The sequence below is a fragment of the Elephas maximus genome, chromosome 11 (assembly GCF_024166365.1).
Source record: "Elephas maximus indicus isolate mEleMax1 chromosome 11, mEleMax1 primary haplotype, whole genome shotgun sequence".
NCBI lineage: Eukaryota > Metazoa > Chordata > Mammalia > Proboscidea > Elephantidae > Elephas > Elephas maximus.
The window spans coordinates 8,621,689-8,647,920 of NC_064829.1; the positions used below are offsets into that span (position 1 = coordinate 8,621,689).

The window sequence follows — 26,232 nt, forward strand, 5'->3', positions numbered from 1 at the left end:
CAGAAAATCAACTAACTAAAAATGAAGAGACTCTTGATCTCATCTCTCCTAGTGGACTACAGGGTCTTTAAGAAATGAAGTCTATCTTGTTATGTATCACTAGACACTGTATTAGCAAAAAGTAACTGTGCATTGCCCAAGAAAGCTGAATTTTAAACATTTGTCAGAAATATTTATCATAGTCTAAATCTCAAAGCACCTCTTTGGCTAAAAGTCTACCTAAATAAAAAACATATTTATAATTCATTAACTCAGTTTATTTATAGCCCATTTGAACAAATTATTTCATTTACTTTGATTTTTACAAAAGAATTTAGGTGGATTTTGGCTAACTTGTTTCCTCTTTAGATTGACAAGGAAATGTTGGGTTACTATATAAATCAAATCCATGACTGATACTGAAAAAATTGAAAGTGGTATATACATTTATACTCACAAAAGCCATAATTAAGCAACCGCTAAGTTATAGTAAAAAACCAGGCTCCTAAAAGCCCCCTTCACTTAATACATTACCTGCTACTAAATGATGGCTAAGATGAGCCATTTCTTTTTCCAAATTGCTTCTTGATGCATCAGATTTTCTTATTAAAGCAACAGGTTCTCTCTTCTCTGGTGATCTAATGAAATAACCAAATGATGGCTACAAGATAAACATGTGAATTATTTCCTTAATTTTCAACTGTTTTAAGAAATTCTAGACTATTGTAATGCCAGTAACCTATGCCTAAATGACTTCAACATCATATTGTCTTTCTTTCCACTTAATTTTAAATTACTAAAGATGAACTTAAAAAGCTCAGATAGGACCTTTTATTTCCTTACTGCTAAGCTATCTTTTAATCATCAGAACTAATATTGTCAAATAAGTTACCCTTACAAAGAACTCCAAATTAAAACAACCCAGAAATAATACTTTATTCCTTCAACAGTTATTACTGAGTACCTACTATGTGCCAGGCAGTGTTCAAATCTCAATGACACGTTGGGGGGTAGAGGGGTGGTGATAAAAATTCCTGCCTTCCCAGAACTTACAGTATAAACCAAAAACCAGATGCCACTGTGCTCCAAAGGGTTTTCAATGGCTGATATTTCAGAGGTACATCACCAGAGCTTTCTTGTAAGGCGTTTCGGGGTCAACTCAAACCTCCAGCCTTTCAGTTAACATTCAAGCTCATCAACTGCATGCACCACCCAGGGACTACTAACCTACAGTATAAGGGGATTTTATTTTATAGAATAGGTCCTTGGAAATCCATATTAAGATCTGATATGGTCCCACTGACTTCGATGAAGTTTTCAGAAAGGTTCGCCTTCAAGGAGCTCGCTAAAGCGCAAGCAATTCCCATTTGTCGTATTTTACAGAATTTTGCACCATAGGAATAAAACATAAATTTGTTAAATGTACTCCATTCTAAAAGATCTTCATTTGAGAATTTCTTCCCTTGATCCAGTAACTTGAATGCAAGTAAAATTTATAACTCATACACCAAAATTAAAATTTCTACTAATTAATCTATTTTTCCACGGTCCAGTGCTTTGTTCATCTGTTTAACAAGGAATTCATTTGCTCTTCAACTTCTCTCACGATCTCAAAAATCCCAAATCAAAACAGGCAGAAAAACCCAGCCTTCTATTTATTTTCATTTTTTTAATTTACTGCATAGACTGGATCACAATTCAGTTTCAAACTTAAAGTCTGTGAATTAACTGTGATATCTAACACTATACCTATTATTTCAAAATTATACCCTCAGTGGAATCCAGTTTTAATAAACACTCCCTCCAAAAATCTTAATCCCCCATATGGAATTTATCAACAAGTCCTCTGACTTTGTACCTTCAAAATACATGCTGAACCCTTGCCCTTTTTTTCTGTTTTCATACTATCCATCCTGGTTCCCAGCCTTCATCATGTCTCTGGCTAAACCTCTGCCGTTTCTACTCCTCTGATGAGTTGGTGCTGACCACTGGCCTAGGCTGTACGGACAGCTCCCTTCAAGAGCTGACCTTCTCCATCCAGGCTCCCAGCATACACGGTGGTGTTCTGTTGCACCTGGAGATGGGCCCAGGCACCATGACAAAGGAGATCCCTGACTCCAAGCACGTCTTCCCAGTTCATTTTAAATAAAATGCAACTCCTGCAAGGTGCCCTCAGGATCTGGCCCTTGTCTACTTGTTACATTACCCCATGTTACCTGGGAACACTCTTCCTCCAGGCCTTCAAGTGCTTGCCTCTTTGTCATCATTTCAGTCTCAGTTCAGTATGTCAAACCCTCAGATATCACCCTGACCACCACAGCTAAAACAGCCTGCTCCTCGCTCATTCTGCATAGTACTTATCACTATCTCAGTCATCTGCATTTATTTTTACGTGTTACGTTTTATTAAACCAAAACACTCCTGTATTTCAAAATAGCTTTCTAGACAACCAGTTAGAAAAAGAAATCTTAGAAAGAACTCTTCTCAATATGCAATGATATAAAAATAGCTACAATAGCAACTAACAGGCACTGAACATTTCCTACGTATTGAGCATAGTGCTAAATGTGTTACATGTACCACTGTGTTTAATTCTTTAAAACCCTATGAAACAGCACCCACATTTTAGAAATTAAGGCATAGTGGAATTCAGAATCATAGGGCTAGTTAGAAAACCAAGCTGGGACTGAAGTCAGTCCTAAACTCTGTAACCATCACACTATAATGCCCCTATTCTATCTGCTCCAGCTGTGCTGTACAACATTCAAGGAAGAAACCCTAATGCCTTTAACCACTTGTAGCACATTTCATACTTACTCTTTTCACATTGTTACCACCACCAAGGCAACCAAGAGCCTCAGATCTCTGAGCAAAGAACTCTCCTAGAGACAGACGTAAATAACTGGCATCATCTTTGACCAAATCTGATGGGCTAAGTGATTTCCTCAACAGACTGAAATTAGCTGAAGTTCCCCAAGACATATCCCCTAGTGCAAGTGAAGTGTTCTGGGCATCTATATTTTCTTCCTAGGAAAAGAGAAAGTTGGTGTTAATTTTTTTCTTCCACCAGCAAGCCTTCTATTATTTTAATATGCAAAACAAAAAATTTAACTGAAATTTTTTAAAAATTAGAAAATTCAAGCTTAAGCAACTGCTAAGGTAATGAAGTCCAGGAGAAGAAAAAGTCGGTTTTGAAATACTTTAGTCATAATGTGCATTGTCTTAATATACTGCTTAATAAAACACTGATCATCACTAATAAAAATTCTTTAAATAGGATACATTTTCACTGAAGACAAACAGGATTATCTCATTTTTAAACATGGCTAAGACCTATGGAAATATCTATGAAGCCTACTAAGGAGATATTAATTGAATTAAAAATATATTTCAAGTATTAAGTTTCCAATCTATAATTTAGAGTATGAAGAAAAAAGAAGAAACTGTCTAAACATGAGAAAATTAAATAATCCTATACTAACTATATTATATGGCTATTCGAAAAGAATATTTTTGGCTACTTTTAAACTAATTAAAAAGGAAATTTCAAAACCTTGGTTAATGCAAATAATTACAAACCTGCATAAATTGATGTTCTTTATTAAATTCTTCTTCATCTTGTACAATCAAGGCCAATGCTTCAGCTTAAAATAGAAAAAGTTTATGTAATTATACCACATAATACCTAATTAAACACTAGCTCATAGACATAGCCAGTAAGGAAAATAAAATACCAAGGACATAAAGTTGATTAAAAAAAAGTATGTGAAAGCTTCCACTCATATAACTGATGTATTTATATTATTAAGCACTTAAGTATGCAGTTGTGAAATTTTTGGTAATGAAGTATGGTAACTCACTACCCACGGGATTTCATCTGGAATAACCAGATGAAAATGACTGCTAAGGTGCCTGACCACGCTGGTTAGCACAAGACTGTTCCAGCTTTAGAAGTAAAAGGAAACCCCACATCTGGGCCAACAGGGACAGTGGGTCACCTAATGTCTTCCCTCTAAGTTCCTACTGAGCACCTCAGCTCACCCGGGGAAATGAATGTCTGTGTACTCACACCGGCACAGGTGCCTGCAGTCTCTTGGACCTGGCCACAGATTAGAACGCCTCCCAGGCCAAGGGTAAATGCGCAACGAGTGTCAGGTATAACACAACAGGAAGACAGTGGCAAACTAGTGAGCATATGACCATGCTTAAGAGGCATTTGAATTAAAAAGGATTTTCCACATGTTGGCTAAAGCAGAAAGTCTGCAGGTTAAACCTCCAACGGCTTGTCTGCTGTCCACGCTGGGCCTCTGACTGGCACTCCAGGTTGGGTAGCAGAAAGAACAACAGTCCACGGCAACCCAGGAAGGGCGACTCAGCTCATAGCCCAACAAGAGAAATTCTGCCCACTCTCATTCATACTTCCAGTCAGGAAAAGCAGAGCACCAAAGGCAGCTCAGGATTCCTACTTGTCAGAACAGTGCTATTTCTTTACCTTGTGAATCAATCGTTTCTTATAGAAACACATTCTTAACCTAGAGATCTGTGAATGAGCATCAGAACTGTGAAGCACCCAAAAGGCTCTCTCAGAGGTCTATGACTCAAAGTAAGTTAAAAAACCACCACCCTAGAATGTGAAAGTATCAACCAACCAAATAAATAACCTAACAGTCAAGACAGAGGAAGCAGGAAACTGCCCATAAGAAAGATACCCCAGAAGAAACCTATTTTACTTTGACAAGTTAAATATCACATGGTTTTTAAGTCACTGTGTAGATGGCTCAAAACACTATTTATTATATTTCTGAATACTTTTTCTCTAAGACTTAAGAGACCCTTCAGTTAAATATCTACAATACTGTGCTACCTTGTACTATTACCAGAAACCAGTCACAGATTATAAAAAAGCAGAGCTCCATTTGGTGTAAGAAGCTATGCCAAATTCTTTGCCCAACCGAAAACAATAATCCTCTGTCACCTGAATGCTTCAGTGGTTCAATTTTAAGACAGCCCTTATTTTTCCCCCTGGTGTTTCATAAATCTTAGGCCATAAGCAGAAGTAACATACTACCTCACATATACAGAGCTATAAGAAGGGCAAAGGCAAAAATGGGGAATAAGAGCTGTAAAATTTCTGAATAAAGTTTAAAAAAAAAAAAAAAACCCATTGCCGTCGAGTCAATTCCGACTCATAGCGACCCTACAGGACGGAGCAGAGCTGCCCCATAGGGTTTCCAAGGAGCACCTGGCGGATTTGAACTGCCGGCATTTAGGTTAGCAGCCTAGGTTAGCAGCCGTAGCACTTAACGACTGTACCACCAGGGTTTCCACGAGTAGGTAAATTTTCATTCAAAATGACTTAAGGCATTACAAACTTTGCCCTTGGTGAAATCTTTCTCTCCTGAATATTTCCTCCTTTCATACTTTCAAAACTCCCTTCTCCCTTCCTACAAAAAGGCTCTCACTTCATTAATACCCTTGACCTGGTTCATCCTTTCTAGCTCCCACACTCTCCCGTCCATCGAACCTTTATTAGTTTTCCACACTCACTGTCTTCATCTCTTCGTTACCCATGCTTGCATCCTTTGCAGCCTTGCTTTTGTTTCCTAACCACAAGGATAGTTTTGTTGAATTTTTCCACTATCTTTCTCAATTTTATCTTTCCTTTAATAGTAATACATATACACAGTTCAAAATTTAAAAAGTGTATGTAAGTAAATTACAGCTCAATAAGGAGTTTTTAAAAATCAGTCAAAAGACATGAAAGGGTATACTATGAAAAGTCTCCCCCTCACCCCAACCCCAATCCCTGACACACCCAGAAGCAACCAATGAATAAAGTACCCTTTAAATTCCTCTCAATTCTATTTGATTTTTTAGTTCAAGTAGCACGGGATTCCTGTAACCAGTTTGTCATCTTTCCATTGCATGTATTTACAAATACATGTGTGTACATGTGTCCTCCTTTTACACAAACGTTAAAACACTTTGCATGGCGTTCTGTATCATAAATTTTAAATAATTTACTTTGGTGATAATTCCGTGTATCAGTACCTGAAAAGTTCCCTTGCTCATTTTTTTGTATAGATATAACTTATTTAATCAGTCCACATTTTTTGCACTTCTAGGTTGCTTCCAAAGGAACCCTGGTGGAGGAAGAAAGACCTGGTGATCTGCTCCCATAAGGATTACAGCCTAGAAAACCCTATGAGACAGTTCTACTCTGTCACACGGGATCGCTGTGGGTCGAAATCAACTTGACGACACCTAACGACACAACAAGGTTGTCTCCTCTCGTTACCACAAGCAATGCTGCAAGTAATAACCTTGCATATACATCACGTAGCATTTGTACACGTGTAACTGAAAAATAAACACCGAGAAGCAGAACTGCTCAGCTGCAGAGTACGCGCACTGCAGTGTTAGATGCTGAATTACTGCCACCCCCAGAGTCTGTGCCAATAATGCATTGCTGTTAGTTGCCATTGAGTGGGCTCTGATTCAAAAGCAACCTTATGTATAACAGAACGAAACATCACCTGGTCCTGGGACGTCTTTATGATCACTGGTGTTTGAGTCCATTGTTGCAGCTATTGTGCCAATTCATCTCATTGAGGGTTTCCCTTGTTTTCACTGGCCCTATACTTTACCAACTATGATGTCCTTTTCTAGCGATTGGTCTTTCCTAATGGCATGTCCAAAGTAAGTGAGATGAGTCCACAATGAATGAGTACGGTGTAAGGAATTACTTAATAAGGCCCTTCTGGCCAGTCTTTGTAGCTCCCACCAAATGACTAGGTGGGACTATGCAAATGAGCTATACAGAACCCTAATGAGGGGGGCTGGTCAGTTTTGCCATCGTACTAGGCTTAAAGAGAGACACTGAGAGTAGGAGCTGGAGCCCAGAAGACAGAGACGAAGAGCTGTTAAAACCAAGCCAGCGAGTAGACAGCTTGGTATGCCTGTCTTGAGTGACCACCAGGGTCCACTCGATGAGTGGAAGTGGGGGAAGTGGTGCAGTCAAGAGAAGGGCTGAGTTTGGATATGTTCCACTGGCACCTACTGACCACGCCCATGGGGGCTAGGGACAAGAGAGAGAAGGAAAGGGTTGGCTGGTCAGAAGTGCAAGGAGTTTTGTGTACTCCTGAGCTTACAGGTGATGCCGGTTGACCTAGCCCATGGGGGCTAGAGATGAGACTAAAAGAGAAGGGGCTGGCTGGTCTAAAGAGCAGGGAAATGTGTGTGAACTCCCAAGACCACAGCTGGTACCCACTGCGACTTAGCTAGGATGGCTAGGGATGAGCTGACCAGAGCTCAATCAAATGAAGAGAAAGATATTTGACACTGTGAGATGGTGTAGGCTGCTGCAATTTCATGTCTTGATCTGGACTAGACTTTGCTTGTGGATGCAGATGCTCCAAGTTCCAATTGGAACAGAAGACTCCTCAGATAAAGGAACATAATTTGTATCCTTAGAGTGCTGGTTTGATGTTGCAGTTGTTGTTAGGAGCCATCAAGTCAGTTCTGACTCACAAAATAACAAAACACCAGCCGGTCCTGTGGCATCCTCATAATTGCTACTATGCTTGAGCCCATTGTTGCAGCCACTGTGTCAATCCATCTCGATGAGGCTCTTCCTCTTTTTCACTGACGCTCCACTTTAGCTAGCATGTTCTTTTTCAGGGACTGATCCCACCTGATAACATGTCCAAAGTATATGAGACATAGTATTGCCATCCTTGCTTCCAAGGAGCATTCTGGTTGTACTTCTTCCAAGAGAGATCTGTACATTCTCTTGGCAGTCCATGGCATATTGAATTTTCTCTGCCAACACCACAATTCAAAGGCGTCACTTCTTCTTGGGTCTTCCTTACCCATTGCCCAGCTTTTGCATGCATATGAGGGGATTGAAACCACACCATGCCTCAGGTCAGGCACACCTTAGACCTCAAGGGGACTTCTTTGCTTTTTAACATGCTAAAGAGATCTCTTAAAGTGTCTTTTGATTTCTTGACTGCTGCTTCTGTGGGTACTGATTGTGGATCCAAGTAAACTGAAATCCTTGACAACCTCAGTCTTTTCTCCGTTTATTATGATGGTGCTTATTCGTCCAGCTGTGAGGATTTTTGTTTCATGTTGAGGTGTAATCCACACTGAAGGCTATAGTCTTTGATCTTCACCAGTAAGTGCTTCAAGTCCTCTTCACTGTCAGCAAGCAAGGTTGCATCATCTGCATAACGGAGGTTATTAACGAGTCTTCCTCCAATCCTGATGCCCCATTCTTCTTCATATGCTCCAGCTTCTTGGATTATTTGCTCAGCATACACACTGAATAGGTATGGTGAAAGGATACAACCTTGACGTACAGCATTCCTGACTTTAAACCATGCACCATTCCCTTGTTTTGTTTGAATGACTGCCTCTAGATCCATGTACAGATTCCTTATAAGCACAATTAAGTGTTCCAGAATTCTCATTCTCTATGACATTATCTACAATTTGTTATGATCCACACAGTCGAATGCCTTAGCATAGTCAATAAAACACAAGTAACCATCTTTCTGGTATTCTCTGCTCTCAGCCAGGATCCATCAGACACCAGCAATGATATCCTTGGTTCCACGTCCTCTTCTAAAACTGGCTTGAATTTCTGGTGGTTCCCTGTCAATACACTGCTGCAACCACCTTTGAATGATCTTTAGCAAAATTTTGCTGCCATATGGTATTAGTGACATTGTTCGATAATTTCCACATTTGATTGGATCACCTTTCTCAATAGGCATAAATATGGATCTCTTCAAGTTGATTGACCAGGTAGCTGTCTTACAAGTTTTTTGGCATAGACGAGTGAGCACTTCCAGTGCTGCATCTGTTTGTTGAAACATCTCAATTGGTATCCTGTCAGTTCCTGGAGCCTTGTTTTTCACCAATGCCTTCAGTGCACCTTAGACTTCTTCCTTCGGTACCATCGGTTCCTGATCATATATTACTATCTGAAACGGTTGAACGTCGACTGATTCTTTTTAGAATAGTGACTCTGCATATTCCTTCCATCTTCTTTTGATGCTCCCCATGTCGTTTAATATTTTCCCCCTAGAATTCTTCAGTATTGCAACTTGAGGCTTGAATTTTTTTCTTCAGTTCTTTCAGCTTGAGAAATGCTGAGTGTGTTCTTCCCTTTTGGTTTTCTATCTCCAGATCTTTGCACATGTCACCATAATACTTTGTCTTCTCGAGCCACCCTTTGAAATCTTCTGTTCAGCTCTTTTACTTCATCATTTTTTCCTTTTGCTTTAGCTACTAGACATTGAAGAGCAAATTTCAGTCTCTTCTGACATCCATTTAGGTCTTTTCTTTCTCTCCTGTCCTTCTAATGACCTCTTGCTTTCTTCATGTATGATGTCCTTGATGTCATTCTACAACTCGTCTGGTCTTCAGTCAGTAGTGTTCAACGCGTCAAATCTATTCTTGAGATGGTTTCTAAATTCAGGTGGGATATACTCAAGTTAGTACTTCAGATCTCATGGACTTTATCTGATTTTATTCAGTTTCAACTTGAACCTGCATATGAGTAATTGAGTCTGATCTAGTTGGCCCGTGGCCTTGTTCTGACTAATGATATTGAGCATTTCCATCATCTCTTTCCACAGATTTAATCAATCTAATTCCTGTGCATTCCATCTGGGGAGGGCCATGTGTATAGTCACTGTTTATGTTGGTGCAAAAGGTATTTGTAATGAAGACGTCGTTGGTCTTAAAAATTCAATCATGTGATCTCCAGCATCGTTTCTATCACCAAGGCCATATTTTCCAAGTACCAATCCTTCTTTGTTTCCAACTTTCCCATTCTAATCACCAGTAATAACTGCATCCTGATTGCACGTTTGATCAATTTCAGACTGCAGAAGTTAGTAAAAATCTTCAAGTTCTTCATCTTTGGCCTAAGTGGTTGGTGCATGTATCTGAATAGTATTCATATTAACTGGTCTTCCTTGTAGGCATATGGATATTATCCTATCACTGACAGCATTGGCTTCAGGATAGATCACCAAAATGTTCTTTTCGACAATGAATGCAATGCCATTCCTCTTCGAGTTGTTGTTCCCAGCACAGCAGACCATATGATTGGCGGATTCAAAATGACTAATAACAGTCCACTTCTGCTCACTAATTCCTAGGATATTGATCTTTATGCATTCCATTTCATTTTTGATGATCTCCAATTTTCCTAGATTCATACTTCGTACATTCCAGGTTCCGATTATTAATGGATGTTTCCAGCTGTTTCTTCTCATTTTGAGTCATGCCACATCAACAAATGAAGGTTCTAAAAGCTTGACTCCACTCACTTCATTAAGGTCAACTTTACTTTGAGGTGGCAGCTCTTCCCCAGTCAAATTATGAGTGCCTTGCAGCCTGAGGGGTTCATCTTCTGGCACTGTATCAGACAATGTTCCACTGCTATTCATAACGTTTTCACTGGCTAAATCTTTTCAGAAGTAGACTACTGGGTCCTTCTTCCTCATCTGTCTAAGTCTGGAAGCTCAGCTGAAACCTGTCCACCTGCTGATATCTGAATACCAATGGCACAGCTTCCAGAATCACAGCAACATGGCACAGCTTCCAGAATCACAGCAACACACCACAGTATGACAAACTGAGAGATGCGTGGGGGACTGGATTGATAGAGAAGGGCAATTTAGAAATTAGCTCCCTAAAATGAGAGTGTAAAGGCATGAAGTGGCTGACTTACATGCTTTCATGAGAGTGCTTACATTAAATGAGGGGAACAAGGAAGGGTCCCCACTGAATAGATTCCTCTTTTCCTGATAGGTCTGGGGAAGAAAGGGTGGGGGAAGATGCTGATCGGATTATATGATTCATTTGTGAATGCTGATTGTTAAGAGAAGTTAATTGTGATTGTAAAAACTGTAACTACAGAGGCAGTAACTGAAAGAATGGACTAAGGAGGAGGCACTGCTGGACTGGAGTACAGTGGTCGAACCTAACATCTCTTAAAGGTTTTGCTATGCTGATACCTTGTGAGATGCTCAGTGCAAGGGAATAATCTTCTCTCAGTTAAATTTTATCACAGGCCAGAAATGGTGAAGTCAAGATGACTCTTGGAGAACCTGACCAGATCAGATGGTGTTTTAGTCATCTAGTGCTGCTATTACAGAAATACCACAAGTGGATGGCTAAAAGTCCAAAGTCAGGGCACCAGCTCCAGGAGAAGGCTTTCTTTGTTGGCTCTCAAAGAAGATCTTTATCATAAATCTTCCCCTGGACTAGGAGCTTCTCCACGCAGGAACACCGGGTCCATAGGATGCACTCTGCTCCCAATGCTTCTTTCTTTGTGGTATGACATCCCCTTGTCTCTCCGTTTGCTCCTCTCTTTTATATCTCAAAAGAGATTGGCTTAAGACATTATCTAATCTTATAGATTTCATCAATATAACTGCCACTAATCCATCTCATTACATCATAGTGATAGGATTTACAACACATAAGGAAATCACATCAGATGACAAAATGGTAGACAATCATACATACAATAGTGGGAATCATGACCTAGCCAGGTTGACAGATATTTTGGGGGGCACAATTCAGTCCATGACAGGTGGACACCTGCAGCAGACGTGAATGCCTGGTGCCTGAGTAACCTTACCCTGAAGACTCTTTGCCCTACTGAAGGACTAACTGTTATTGGCTGTTTTGGACTGATAAAATGATTGGGAGGGGAAAGTTAATTCTTCAAGTATGAAAGGGCCAATGGCTAGAAGAACCAGGGGTGGCCTGCAGTGCACAATGAATTACTTAATATGGCTCTTCTAATCATAGTCTTTGTAACTCCCACCAAATGACTGAATGGACCTATTAAAATGAGGTGTATGGAGCCCTAACGAGGGGATTGGTTTTGCCAACCCACTAGGCTTAAAGGGAGACGGAGAGAGAGAGGAAGAGAGAAAGTAGGGGTTGTAACAAAAAAGACAGAAAGGGAGAGCTGTAGCACCAGATACAGGGAGAAGCAGCAGCAGAGCAAAGGTGGGAGAAGAGCCAGAAAACTGGCAGGAGACCAGCAGGAGATGGTGTGGTGGGATTGCTAGTGGAGTAGAATGATTCCAGGCACCTGGTGGAGCTAGGTTTGCCACCCAGGGAGCCAGAGCTGAGGGGCTTCAGGCCAAGGTTTACTGGCAGAGCGGGGTGCCTCTGCACACTTATCAGCAGAGCTAAAAGAGCTTTGTAATACTGGCCGGAGCAGGGCAGAGGCCAGGTCGAGTGGCCTAGGAGCCAAGGGTCAGGGAGAAACCTCCCTGCAGGTACAGCTGAAAAGAGGCCGTCCTGATCAAAGAACTGCATTCTGAACATTCCTGAACCGGAACTATAACCTGTTATTTCCCCAATAAACCTCATAACTGTGAGTATGGTCCGGGACTGTGCGGCCACTGCAACAAATTATCGAACACAGCAGAGAAGCAGAGGTGTCATGGGAGGGATAGGTGGAGTTAGAATTGGTAAAGATGGCGGAGAGAGGAGGAATGTCTGACCTCCCCCTCATAGCAATCAGCCTTGGGCTGTTCATCTTGATTCTCCTTCTCTCCTTCCCCCTTGTGAAGTTAGAGGAGGTCAGATGCCTCCGCCGGGCCACTTTCATAGTGAACCAAAGTCTCACCATCCTCGTTTCTAAGGATAATTTTGGTTGCTTATTTCTTCTGAGACTAATTTTTTTTTTCTGGCAGTCCACAGTATGTTTAGTATTCTTTACCAACACAATTCAAACGCACCGATTCTTCCTCTGTCTTCCTTTTTTACTGTTCTTTTACATGCATATGAGGTGGCTGAAGAGATCATGGCTTGGGTCAGATGCACCTTAGTCATCAAAGTAACATCTTTGCTTTTAAAAACTTTAAAAAGGTCTCTTACAGCAGATCTGCCCAGTGCAATATGTCATGTGATTCCTTGACTGCTGTTCCCATGGATGTTAACTGTTGATCCAGGGAGAATAAAATCATTAGACAACATCAACTTTTTCTCCATGTATCGTGATTTTGTTTATTGGTCTAGTTGTAATGATTTTTGTTTTTTTCACTCAGGTGTAATCCATACTGAAGGCTGTAGACTTTGACCTTCATCAGTAAGTGCTTCATGTCATCTTCATTTACGGCAAGCAAGGCTGTGTCATCTGCATTTTGCAGGTTGTTAATGAGTCCTCCTCCAATCCTGATGCTGTGTTCTTCATATGGTCCAGCTTCTTGGATTATTTGCTCAGCATACAATTGAATAAGTAAAGTGCAAGGATACAACTCTGCTGCAAACCTTTTCCAATTCTGAACCACACAGTATCCTCTTGTTCTGTTTGTATATAACTGTGTTGGCAATGGTGTACAGGAAACCCTGATCCATGTGTAGTTTCCACATGAGCATAATTTAACTGTTCTGGGATTCCCAATTTTTGCAATGTTATCCATAATTTGGTATTAATTCACACAGTTGACTGCCTTCACATAGTTGATAAAACACAGGTGTACATGTTTCCAGTATTTTCTGTTTTCAGCCAAGATCCATCTGACATCAGCAATGATATCACTCATTCCACATCCTCTTCTGAATCTGGCTTATCTTCTGGCTACAGCACTTTTTAAATTATCTTCAGCAAAATTTTGCTTGTATGCCATATTAATGATACAATCTGACAATTTCTACATTCCGTCTGATCAGCTTTCTTTGAAATGGGCACAAATATGGCTCTCTTCCAATTGGATGGCCAAGTAGCCATCATCCACATTTCTAGAAATAGATGAGTACTTCCAGCACTGCATCCATTCGTTGAAGCAGCTCAGGATATGGCCGATTCCTGGAGCCCTGTCTTCTGTCAATGCCTTCAGTGCAGCTTAAACTTCTTCTTTCAGTACAAGCAGTTCTTAATCATATGCTACCTCCTAAAATGGTTACGTGTCAATCAACTCTTTTTGGTACAGGGATTGTGTATTCCCTCCATCTCTTTTGATGTTTCCTGCATCATTCAACTTTTTGCTCATAGAATCCTTTAGTAATGCAGTTGAAGTATTACAGTACTTCCTTTACAACTGAAGTCATGAAAAACTGAAGTAATATACCAGGATATCTGATTTCCATATTACCAAACTTTGAATAACGAAATACCTGAAAAATGGTATTACTAGGCGGTTTTACTCTGCATTTCTTTCCATGGGTAAAGCTGGGCAGGAAACAGAACACTGTCAGCACCCTAAAAAACCCTCCGTCTTCCTCTGAGTTACTCCCTGCCCATCCTGCAGATATTACGACAGTTATTAAGATAATTAAGGTAGACTGTATAATTCTATTTGTATAAAAGTCAAAGAAATGCAGTTGTGTTGCTGCGAGTGGCTGTGTACCACGTGTTCCCACTGCTGTGTAGTGTTCCAGGGCGTCAATAAACACAACCCACTCAACTGCAGATGGGCATCTGGAAAGTTTCCCATTTGGGGGCTAATAAGAAAAACACTGCAATAAATATTTTGGTATTTGTCTTTTGGTGAATATAGCCTCCCTATCCACTCAGCACATACTTAGATGTAGAATTATTGGGTTATAAACTATGAAATTCATAAAATTCATCTTTACAAGACACTGCCAAACAGGTTTCTAAGATGGTTGTATAATTTACATTCCCACCAGCAACATATGAGAATTCCAGAACTAAGTGGAAAAAGTCCACATCCACCATTCACTCTGTACCCTCACTGTACTTTCTAAATCAAGATAGTATTGAACAAGTTCTTCTTGGAACTCTACCATCCTGTGGCCACCATATTCTATGTTCTTCTTATATCACAGATGCTGTTTTAATGATCCTAATCTAACTTCTGCTCCAAAATGTAGAAGTTACAATGGATGCATCGTTAAACACTTCATCGCCTTATTCTCGATGCCTTCATCTATTAAAACTTAAACTATCACCTTTATGTACGTACATTATTCCTAAAAATGTTATCTCTAACTGTAACGTAACCTCAAATTTCCAACCTTTATTTCCAACTACTGAATATCTCCATCTCAAGCCACAATAATCTAAAAATCTATAATTTCTCTTGATTTCCCCATCTCAGTTAATGGTATCGCCATTTTCCCAAGTAATTCAGGCCACAACCCTCAATCCTTTCTTGTCGCCCTACTATCCCAATATCCAGCCACCAAACCCTATCCATTCTACTTCATGTCCTACATCAGCCACTTTCTTTCTCACTGTGACACCTGGCTTACTATAACATCCTAACAATTGATGCCAGAAGAAAGCTCACAAGGCAAAGGAAAGAAAAGCAAGACTTCAGTGGCTCCCTACTGCTTACCATGCAAGCCTCAACTCTTGACATGGTATTGAACTTCATCCACTCCCCTAGTTTTCCTCTCCAGCTTTATCTCATCATCTCTTATCTTGCCATAAATGCCAGCCACACTGAACTATTTACCATTCTCAAAACATGTCCATGCTTTCCCACCTCTGTCTGTAATTTCTCATGCCAACAAATGTTTATCTGTTGAAACTCTACCACAAAAGCCAGCTTCTATACTAAAACCTTCTGCTACCCATTCATGCAAAAGTTATTTCTCCCTCCTCTGAACTCCAAAAAGCATTTGGTTTGTCTCTCATGATGCTGATTATTGTCTTTTGTATTTCTATCTTATCCTTCTTATTTGACTAACAGTTTCTCAAGGACTGCAATAATGCCTTATTTACGTCTGTACTTCACATCAACAGACATTCAGAAGCTTGGTACAAGCAGCAATTAAAAATAATTTTCCTCTGGCACCTTAAACCAAAAAAAAAAAAAAATCCAAGCCCAATGTCATCAAGTTAAAAAACAAGACCGAGTTTGACAGTCCCGAGTGTCTATCCTCATTTGAGGTTACAGAGGTGCTCAAGTACTGGGGGCCTCTGAGGCACAGCAACATCTTCACAGAATAAGGCTTAAAATGCCATACAACAGTATTCTGCAGACCTCATCCAGTTTCTAACTTCACTATCAAAGGTTCTGTTAATCAGCAAATCTACTTGTTTCTTCTAATGCTCTCATTCTTTGAGATTTCGTTATCTTTTCTGTCACTTTTCTATCACTCCAAACGGATTGCCTTTTGTAATTACTTGTTTATCAGAATACTTATTGTTCAAGACAGAATTTGAAAAGCGACTAAGTAAATTCTAAAGTCCCTTCCAACTCTGTAATACTGTAACTTAAGTAGAAGTGTAAGAATGTTATTCTGACTCCCTGTCCTGCTGAAGAAAAAAGCTCAGCGCATTCTACAGAATTAAGACTGACTCAGGCCTTTGTTCCTATAAACAGAAGTGACTATCTATATATTATATGTTCCAGAAGGGATATGATGTGGCAGACCAACATATACAGGGTCATTTCAGAAACACCACCAGAAACAATGAAAACAGGGTAAAATAAAAGTGGTTTTCAAGAAACTTACAACCAGATCTGAAGTCTCCATTCATCTCATCAGTTAGAAACGTATTTAAACCTTGCTCTTTATTAAATGATGTATAATAAGCAAGATCAGTTACCCATTTGCCCTCTTCGTTTTGATAGACCACACTCTGTGGCAGATCCATTTCTAAAAAATAAAATATCAAAAAACATCCAATGATAAATGTAACATATAAAATGATACGGCACTCTTAAACTTTTTTTTATTTGACTGCCTTAGTTATCAACAGTGCTGAAGAGTGCCAACAATTATTTAGAAAAAGGAAACTCCATTTCCCCAAAGGAAAAGGCAGCCTTAATCACAGTGAAAGTTTACAATGGAGAATAAGGGAGAAAGGAAAAGACAAAGACTTAGAAAGGTACATTTCTACTACACCTCTGATTAAAGATAGGATTTTTAAGCTACAACTGTCTTGTACGAAGATATTTAAAAATCTTTAAAATCTATAAAACACTTGGTATTTCAATAAGAAATTTAGCAAAGTTCATGTGAAGATATTTTCTACCCAAAACTACCATTTCTATATTTCTTCTGCTTAAAAAAAAAACAATACCGCCACTTACGGTCTTTACTCTTTTCAACAAACTCGTAACAGTCACATGTTCGCCTTTCAGTGGTTGGTGACCAGGCAGTATCAGTGGACTTAATCCCACTGTCATTAACAGGCTTCAAAGATGTTATATCCATGCTTTTTCTAACAGAAGCTTTGGGAATCTCAGGGTATAAACATCCGTCCAGCTGCAAAGCTGCTTCTGTATCTGATGCCAAAGGCTCATTTTGATGCAGAGACTCTGCCCCCTGCTTCGAGGGGCCGGTCCGGCCAAAAACACCTTTCTCAGCATTTGTGTCATGAAAATAAACAGGGTTAGGTTTCACATCAGTAGCCCTGCTAGTCTTCACCAGGACTTCATCTCTTGTGCTTTCCTTTAAAAATCAGTTAATAGGGCAACAGTAAATCTTGTGTTTTTCATAACTAATTCTAAAATTTTATGGGAAAAAATTACACAGTTGATATAAAAATGTTATTTACATAATGAAGACAGACTATACAGTACTCAGTGTATTCTGAACTATATATGAACCAATGTTAACTAACTTAAATAAATCAAAATTTAGAATGTGGGCATAGCAAACGCATATATCAATATTTAGATGCCAAAACCGGTCCTACTTGCCCATTACACTATAGAAAATTAGAAATATTAGTGTGACTTTTACACTTATCACTGAAGTCTCTACAAGGTTAGTAAGCCTATAAGTACAACTAGCCCAACTAAAATTAATATGAATAAATCATTGAAAACACAGATATTAAATCTTCTAACTGGAGTAAAATAGCATATACTACTAGTATGCTGTTTTGATAAGCCCAACAATTTTATCAGACACTTCAAATTAAGCCATGCTTCCAACAGACTTTCACAAATGGCACTTACTCTTTCCAAAAATGACAACTGCCAAAAAGGGGCTCAAATGCCTGGAAGAGTCTTTCCAAATATTCAGCTACTGCCACTCTCTCAAGTGCCAACAAAACCTATGACAGCAATCTTTTCCGTTATGATGAGTCGTGTGATGACAAAAATAGCCTTATAGGCAAAGTTTTAAAGTTAAAATACTAATGACAGGTAATGCTATATTTAAAAAAAAAAAAAAAAAGTTGACTTCGGAACAAGGAAGTCATAGGCTCAAATCCTAGTACCATTACCTTATATCAAAATAGATTCCAAGTGATTTTAAAATTAGATATAAAAGTAAGGAGAAAATACAGATGAGTAGCTTTCTATTTTTCAGTAAATAACATCTTCTAAGTGTAACAGTGTAGTGGGTTAAACTGTACCCCCAAAAAAGATACGGCTCAGTCCTAATCCCATACAGCTGTGAATGTGATGCCATTTGGGAACAGAGTCTTTGCAGATGCGGTTAAGGATCTCAAGATGGCGGGGCCCTAAATCCAATGACCCGTGTCCTCATAAGACAAAGGTGGGGGAGATTTGAGGCAGAGACAAGGGGGGGGCCACATGAAGATGGGGACAAAGACTGGAGTGACACTGCCTAAGCCAAGCAATGCCAGGAGCCACCAGAAGCTGGAAGAGGTGAGGAAGGATTCATTGATTCTGAACTTCTGGCCTCTAGAGCTACAAAAGAATAAATTTTGGTTGCTGTAAATCACTAAGTTTGTGGAAATATTCTACAGCAACCACAGGAAACTAATTCGAACACTAAAGCCAAAAACCTGTAAAGATCATCATACTTGACTTCAAGAGCTTGTAGGAGTCCTGGCTAGTGCAAACAGTTAATACACTCAGCTGCTAATCAAAAGTTTAGAGGTTCAAGTGTACCCACAGGTACCTCGGAAGAAAGGTCTGGCAATCTAGCTCTGAAAACTCAGCCATGGAAAACCCTATGGAGCACAGTTCTACTCTGACACAGATGGTGTCACCACGAATCAGAGTTAAGTCAACAGTAACTAATACTGGAAAGAGCTCGAAAAATCATTATTTAAAATATGAATACCCCAAAAGAAGAAAAGACGAAGGAGACAAATATATACTATTCAAACAAGATACACCCACTCCTCACTTATCAACATGGTCAGGTTCCAAAGACCAGGTCATTATGCAAAAATCACAAAACAGAGGATGACCACATCACCACATAACTGCCAAGTTATATCATTACGTAACTGCTAAACCACAAAAATCACAAAACAGAGGATGACCACATCACCACATAACTGCCAAGTTATATCATTACGTAACTGCTAAACCACCGATACTCACAGTCCAGCCAAGCTGACCTTAACCACCACAGCCAGCATCACTCTCTCCTCGCACCTCAGCGTCTGTTACTGCCAGACATGCATCAGTACTATGCAAACTAGTCGGACAGTAAATGTTTTACTATTGTTGTAAATGCGAAATGGAGGGTGACAAGAGAGTTGACAAGTGAGAAGCAGGTGTAATCATTTTCCATATATGATACTAGCAAAGACTAAAAAGAATCAAAATATGGTAAACTAGCTTTCTCTCTTTTAAAACTATCTTAAATACAAAGAATGCAGTTGTTCTGTTTGTTTTTAAGCCTAAATATTGGGCTTTATTTACACTTTGACAGTGTAACCCTCTCAGAAAAACAAAGGAGTTAAGAAGTGTGAGGAGGAAAAAAGGCAATCCAAGTTCTGCTAAGAGGTGGGGTTTCAGGAAGAGGTAACAAAGTTCTCATCTTCCTCGCTAAAAGGGAAGCAAGAAGGGCAACGGAGCATCTAAGCGGAGTAAGAGAGCATCCTGGGAGGGAAAGAGTTGGTACCATCTCAAACAGTAGTTGAGAAATAAATGTCTGATAACGAATAAGGGAAAAGAAAGACTGCCCTCCAAAACAGAAAAAAAGCATACTTCATAGAATCTAAGCATTAATTTTAAGATTTGCCATTATTTTATGTATCACTAAGAAAGAGAAATTTAAACTATGACATACTAAAACTATAAGACAAACTGATTACATAAGTATTAAATATGCAAAAAATACATATCTTAGAATCAATAAAAGAAGTGACAAAAGAACTTCCAAATAAGCAAAGAAGAAAAACGGGAGGTGAAGGGAAAGGACAGGTTCACCCGATAAAAAATGTAGAAATGGAAAAAACAATGTAAAGTAAGTTCTAAACAAAGTAAAACAAAAAAAAAATTTCAGAATATCCATAGTTACACTAAATGTGAAAGGATTAATTTGCTCAGACAACAGGTAAAATATTCCTGTATATAATAAAGTACTATACTGTAGAATACAACTGCTGAATAGAAGTTTAGAGAAATTAATATAGTCTGATGGCACAGTGGTTAAGACCTCGGCTGCCAACCAAAAGTTTGGCAGTTGGCCTGACAGGGAAAACAACAAAGAATCCCTGCTGGAGCAGGAGAACAGTGGGATGCAGATCTCAAATTCTAGTAAAAAAAACCAGGCTTAATGGTCTGACTGAGACTAGAGGGACCCTGGAGCTCATGGTCCCTGGACCCTTTGTTACCCCAAGACTGGAACCATTTCTGAAGACAACCCTCCAGACAGGGATTGGACTGGATTATAAGATAGATAATGACACTGGTGAGGAGTGAGCTTCTCGGCTCAAGTAGACACATGAGACTATGTGGGCAACTCCTGTCTGGAGGCAAGATGAAAAGGAAGGAGGGGACAGGAGCTTGTTGAATGGACACAGAGAATACAGGGTAGAGAGGAGGAATGTGCTGTCTTATTAGGGGGAGAGCAGCTAGGAGTACATAGCAAGCTGTGCATAACTTTTTGTATGAGAGACTGACTTGATTTGTAAGCTTTCACTTAAAGCACAATAAATAATTTTAAAAAATTGAGAAAAGTAAAAAATTAAGGCACAATAAAACATTCAAACTTGAACACTGGAAGGAATAAAAAATAAAAACAATAATATTCAAATAAAAAAAAAAAAGATTGGCAGTTGGAATCCACCAGCTGCTCCTTGGAAAACGTATGGGGCAGTTCTGAGACTAGCTAGGAATACAAAAGGCCCTAAACAATAAGCTGTGTCAGTTAAAATTTTTCTAGAGGAAAAACACTATCATCCATGAGACATTGTTTACCCCCATTTAAAAGAACATCTTGTGATTAAATTTAAGCCCAAGGTCGGCCGCTTCTAGCTGTTTTTTTCAGGTTAATCTGTTAAAACCAGAATCCTAGATATGCGCAGTAGGAGGTGAGGCTGACCACCAGATGACTCCATCCCATAATGAGTACTGCCTAGGAACCAAAAGACCCTTGCCAAGGAACCAAGATTACTGGACATACATTACTGAGCGGTGACCAAGCCCATTCCAGAAGCAAGAGGTCCATCGGTTACTTCCGTGCCAAGTCCTAGCCCGGCCCTTTTTGAATATGCATCACACTTCTTAGAAACCTAATGACTATGTACAACTTCCCTTTTCCCACAGAGTATAAAACTTTCCCCAGCCCTTTGTTCAGGGAGACAGTGCCGTGAGAGTGATCTCCCTGTCTCCTTGCTTGCTGCAAGTAATAAACTATGCCTTGCTTTAATTCCACCTTACTTTTATTCTTAACGAGAGAACAAGTGGCGAATCCAACGCATTCAGTAACAGTTCTACCCTGTCCTATAGGGTTGCCATGAGTCAAAATCAACTCGACGGCAAGGGGTTTGGTTTTGGTCTTGGTTTAGAGTTATTAAAAGGAGTCCCTGGGTGGCACAAACGGTTAAGCGCTTGACTACTAGCTGAAAGGCTGGCTATTGGAAATCATCCACAGGTACCTCAGAAGTCAAGCCTGGTGATCTGCCTCTGAAAAGCCACAGCCTGGAAAATCCTATGGATCACTTCTACTCTGCATACATGGGTGGGCTGCTATGAGTTGGAATCGACTCGACAGCAACTAACAACAACAGAGTTATTGAAAAGCAACCAGGAACTTGACCTAACATTTGAAAGATGGTTATAATCTGTACTGGGGAAGGAGAAAAGAGGAAAACTAGGAACAAAGGATTTGTAAAAGAAATATAAATGAGAAATCCAAGTAATATGGGATTAGAGTATACAGCATCTTAAGGACTACAGAAACAGAAAGGTAGAAAATACCATAAAAAATATCATTGTAACAAGATAAACCCAGCAGCGGCAAGTAATGACAGAGCAGTAAAAACACCGCAGATGAGGAAACAAACCAGACATGTGGTAATGAGCACCCTGAACCTGGTAAAGGAAATAAACAGAAAAGGGTAAATCTATGACACAGTCTCGAGGAAATACAAATGGGATTCAGCTTCTCAGTACCTGATCTTTATCTTCCTTAAAATGACAATCCCATAACTTGCTGCTTTAATGCACTTAAAGGGTTATTGTGAAAATACAATGACTGTCTACATATACAAGCAAGGAGCACTGGTGGTACAATGGTTAGCTGCTCGGCTGCTAAACAAAGGGTTGGGGATTCAAACTCATCCAGTGGCTCAACAGGAGATAGACCTGGCAATCTGCTCCCATAAAAATTACAGCTTAGAAACCCTATGAGGCAGTTCTACTCTGTCACATGAGATCACTATGAGTCTAATATCAACTCAACAGCACACAACAACATTTATACAAGCATACACAAAAGGGACAAAGGAGAGTAAGGGTCAGGAGTGACTACAAAGTTGTAAGCACAGGAGAGATGGGGTGCCATTAAAAAACAGAAAAAACTGAAATCATAAAAAGCAATTTAAAGCAAGGTAAAAGTTTGCATTTTTTATGTAATGGTTGGACATTGAGCTAAAGAACTTTTCAAATGAATAATCTAATGCAAGTCATTAAATATTTAAATTTAAGAAAATAGGCAGTTGTGTACTTTATATCTAACCTTCTCAGTAGCAATTTTTATCTTCTTTATACTTTTTCTATATTTTCCAGGAAGCATTAATAATTGTTGCTTAGAAAAAGAACTGACATCACACAAACACAAAATTTTCATAGAAAATTTAAAGAAAATGCATATAAACTTACTCTGCTATGATGTGGAACAACACCCTTCAAACTTTCTGCCCCTCCTTTCTCTTTTTCAGCTCCCCAGGTACTAGAAGAAAATGGTAGCACACCATCTACATGCCTTCTACTATCTCCAGTTCCTACAGAATTACCTGAAAATAAAAGAAAAAAAATTAATGAAGCAACATCAAAAACTTCAGTAATCATATGTAATAATTGTCTCTTGCAATTAAAATTATTTTATGTAAACCTAATAGTTAGCATTCATATGACAAATTTAGTAATTTACATAGAAGACAAAATAAGCATGTCAAACTGCTACCACACAGAGACAGCTCATTTCTAATTCTCAAACGTCTGAGTAGGATACAATCCAACACTTCAACCAAGAAAACATATAGCACACTATTTAGAATAATGCCAACTTACTCAGGGATCTTTATTAACAGCCCTTTAGAAGAGTTTTAGACTGTTTAAAGATCTGAGTAAATATGGCAAGAGAAGAATAAGACTACCCAAGTTGTGTCACATAATGTCCTACCAAATTAAGGGGTCATTCTGTCCAGAGTTTCTCATAACATGGCTGCTGCATTTCCCTCTGTTGGTCACGCTACCTCCCACAAAAACTGTAACAATTGTAGGAGACAGAAGGCTCAAGACTTAAAGGCTGGCCTCTAGTTACTTCTTCCATTACTGCCCATCTTGTCCACATGTTCTCGTTTGCATTCCAGAGGCTGGCAGATCCAGACACACAACTGTATGATGGACTCAAGAGGAGACTTCCAACAACGTCCCAGCAGAGCTGCCAGCCTCCTCGGGTTTCCAAGGAGCGCCTTGCGGATTCGAACTGCCGACCCTTTGGTTAGCTGCCGTAGCACTTAACCACTACGCCACCAGGATTTCCAGGGTTTTGGGCTTGTTGAGATTCATTATTTTGCAACTGCGTTACGGAAAGTGCCTGATCATTCTCTACTCTGCCATCTGTTCATTTTTACTCCTGAATTGTACTTTATTGTATGGATATAGCACACATTTATTTAATGTTCACTGGCTGATCGACTTTCAAATTGTTGCCTGTTTTGGATCACCGTGAATAATGTGCTATGAACATTTGCGTCAAATAGTTTATGCAGATTCATGTATTTTTCTTGGTTAGATACGTAGAAGTATAATTTCTGGGATATATGTTTTTTTTTTTTTAAGAACCTGCTCAACAGTTTTCCAAAGTATCTGTACTATTATATATTCTACCCGCAACGTATGAGGGTCCCAGTTTCTCCATATCTCAGCAATTCTTGATGTTGCTAAATTTTTATATTATATTCTAGAGGGTGTGTAGTGACACCTAATTGTGGTTTAAATTTTCATTGCACTGATGACTAATGATGTTGAGAATCTTTTAATGTGTTTATTATCCATTTGGTATTTTTATAGTTAAAATGTCTCTTCTTATTGTTTTGCCCGTTTCTGTTGTCTTCCTATTTTTGAATCATGAGGCTTTCTTACATATTGTAGGTATAAGACAAATATTTTGTTCTAGTCCATCATGGGTTCTATTTTAATTTTCTTATGATGTAATTTGATGAATAATTTCAATTGAAAAAAAAAAGATTTGAGGGGATAGATAGGGTTAATATATACTAAATTATACCAAAGAAATATATATTTTTTTAAAGCCAAGCACAGAATTTAAGAACCGAAGAATCATATACCAGTACTTACTAGTACCAGGCAGACAAACAAGAGGGCCTTCCTGAGACTCTTTGTGGCTCATTTCAGAATTTCCCGCAGCTTGTGAGACTAGGGAGATCAGTAAGCTGTTATTTTCTGATTCAGATCTACAGGTTAGGCTACTGTTTTCAAATACCTGTTGAAAGAATATCTTAACTTTATTAACTTTTCAAAATAGTAGCAAACATTTTGAGGGGGAGACAGTGGGGAGAAAGCAGAGAAGTTCTGCTTTACAGAAGGAGGCCAACTAATAAGTGTAGAAGGAACTAGAAAGACCACCATCTAACTACCAACATAACAACTCTCTCAGGGAACCTTCAGCAATGATACTGAAACTGTTTCCTGAAAGGCTGATGGTGAATGGGATGTTTGTGTGATCTCACCGAATCATCCCACAGATCACTTACTAATAACAAAGGGGGAAAGGTTCCTTCACCAGGGGACATCTGGCTGATACTACCTTAAGCAAGTGTTATCAAACAGGCATCACCTGCAGTGGGACAGACAGACACCACGTGCCTCCTGATGTGATGCAATGACAAGTACACAGCACTGCCTACATTTACTCTGAATCTCATCACGGAGGAAAGAGGCATTCAGATATACCTAGATTAGAGGTCATTCTACAAAACAGAGACCTAGAATGTTACAGAAAGTATAATTTCATGAAATAACCACTCCAAATTAAAAAAGAATAAAGAAACAAAACAAATTCAAGTGTAATCTGTGATTAAATCTTGGATCAAAAAACTAAATAAATAAGAATAAAGGACATTTTGGGGACAATGGGTAAATCTTAATATGGACTATAAACTAATTAAAATTACCGTATCAAAATTAAATATGCTGGAGTGATAACATAATTGTGCTTATGTAAGAAAATGTCCTTCTTTGCAAAAAATGTACTAAGTATTGGGATGAAACGTCATTACAGCTGCAACTTTCAAATAATTCAGGGGAAAACAAAGGTATTTATGGAGGCAGAAAGAAAATATAAATGCAGCAAAACGTTAACAATTGGTCAATCTGGATGAAGGCTATACAGATGTTCTCTGAATTATTCTTTGAAATTTTTTTGTAGGTGAGGAAAAGGTAAGAAAAAGTAGGAAAATATTTCTAATCAACCTATATCTGAAAAAAAGAGAGCACAAAGAAAATGAAAGGCTTAAATTTAATGTTAACTAAATTACTTAAAATTAATTACTTTGATTATTGGTTCAATGAGACCAATAATAACTTTCTAAAGTCAAATTTCTGAAAAAAACCATAAAGACTGGAACACACCGGACTTGCAGGCAACTTAAAATCACCCTCTGCAGTTCCCTGTCCTTCTGCGTCTTCATACATCACTCCTGGAATTGTCAGTTGTTCAAAATAGGCCTCCAAATGGTCATCACAAAACTCTTCATCATCAATATCATCATCTATTGATAAAATGAAGAAAAAAATAGGCTTTAGTCAAAAAGGCCAATAATACACAAGTGGGTCAATGACATTAAAAAAACTCTCACTAGGCGTTCTAATACAAACTAAATAT

At 39.0% G+C, this 26,232-nt stretch overlaps 1 protein-coding gene across 3 annotated transcripts in view; it reads right to left on the minus strand.

Moving 5' to 3' along the window:
• The window catches only part of CEP192 (centrosomal protein 192), a 209,545-nt gene that overhangs the window by 129,352 nt on the left and 53,961 nt on the right, over positions 1–26,232 (minus strand). For 2 of the 3 annotated variants that reach the window (XM_049901464.1, XM_049901463.1), the window contains 8 exons: positions 25,980–26,119; positions 24,687–24,831; positions 22,983–23,116; positions 17,034–17,394; positions 16,453–16,596; positions 3,559–3,623; positions 2,797–3,006; positions 514–640 (listed from right to left, as the gene is read on the minus strand). In XM_049901464.1, the coding sequence (XP_049757421.1) occupies positions 514–640; positions 2,797–3,006; positions 3,559–3,623; positions 16,453–16,596; positions 17,034–17,394; positions 22,983–23,116; positions 24,687–24,831; positions 25,980–26,119 (1,326 nt within the window). Of the gene's footprint in view, positions 1–513; positions 641–2,796; positions 3,007–3,558; positions 3,624–16,452; positions 16,597–17,033; positions 17,395–22,982; positions 23,117–24,686; positions 24,832–25,979; positions 26,120–26,232 lie in introns of those variants that run through there. The other variant, XM_049901465.1, reaches the window with a different exon arrangement.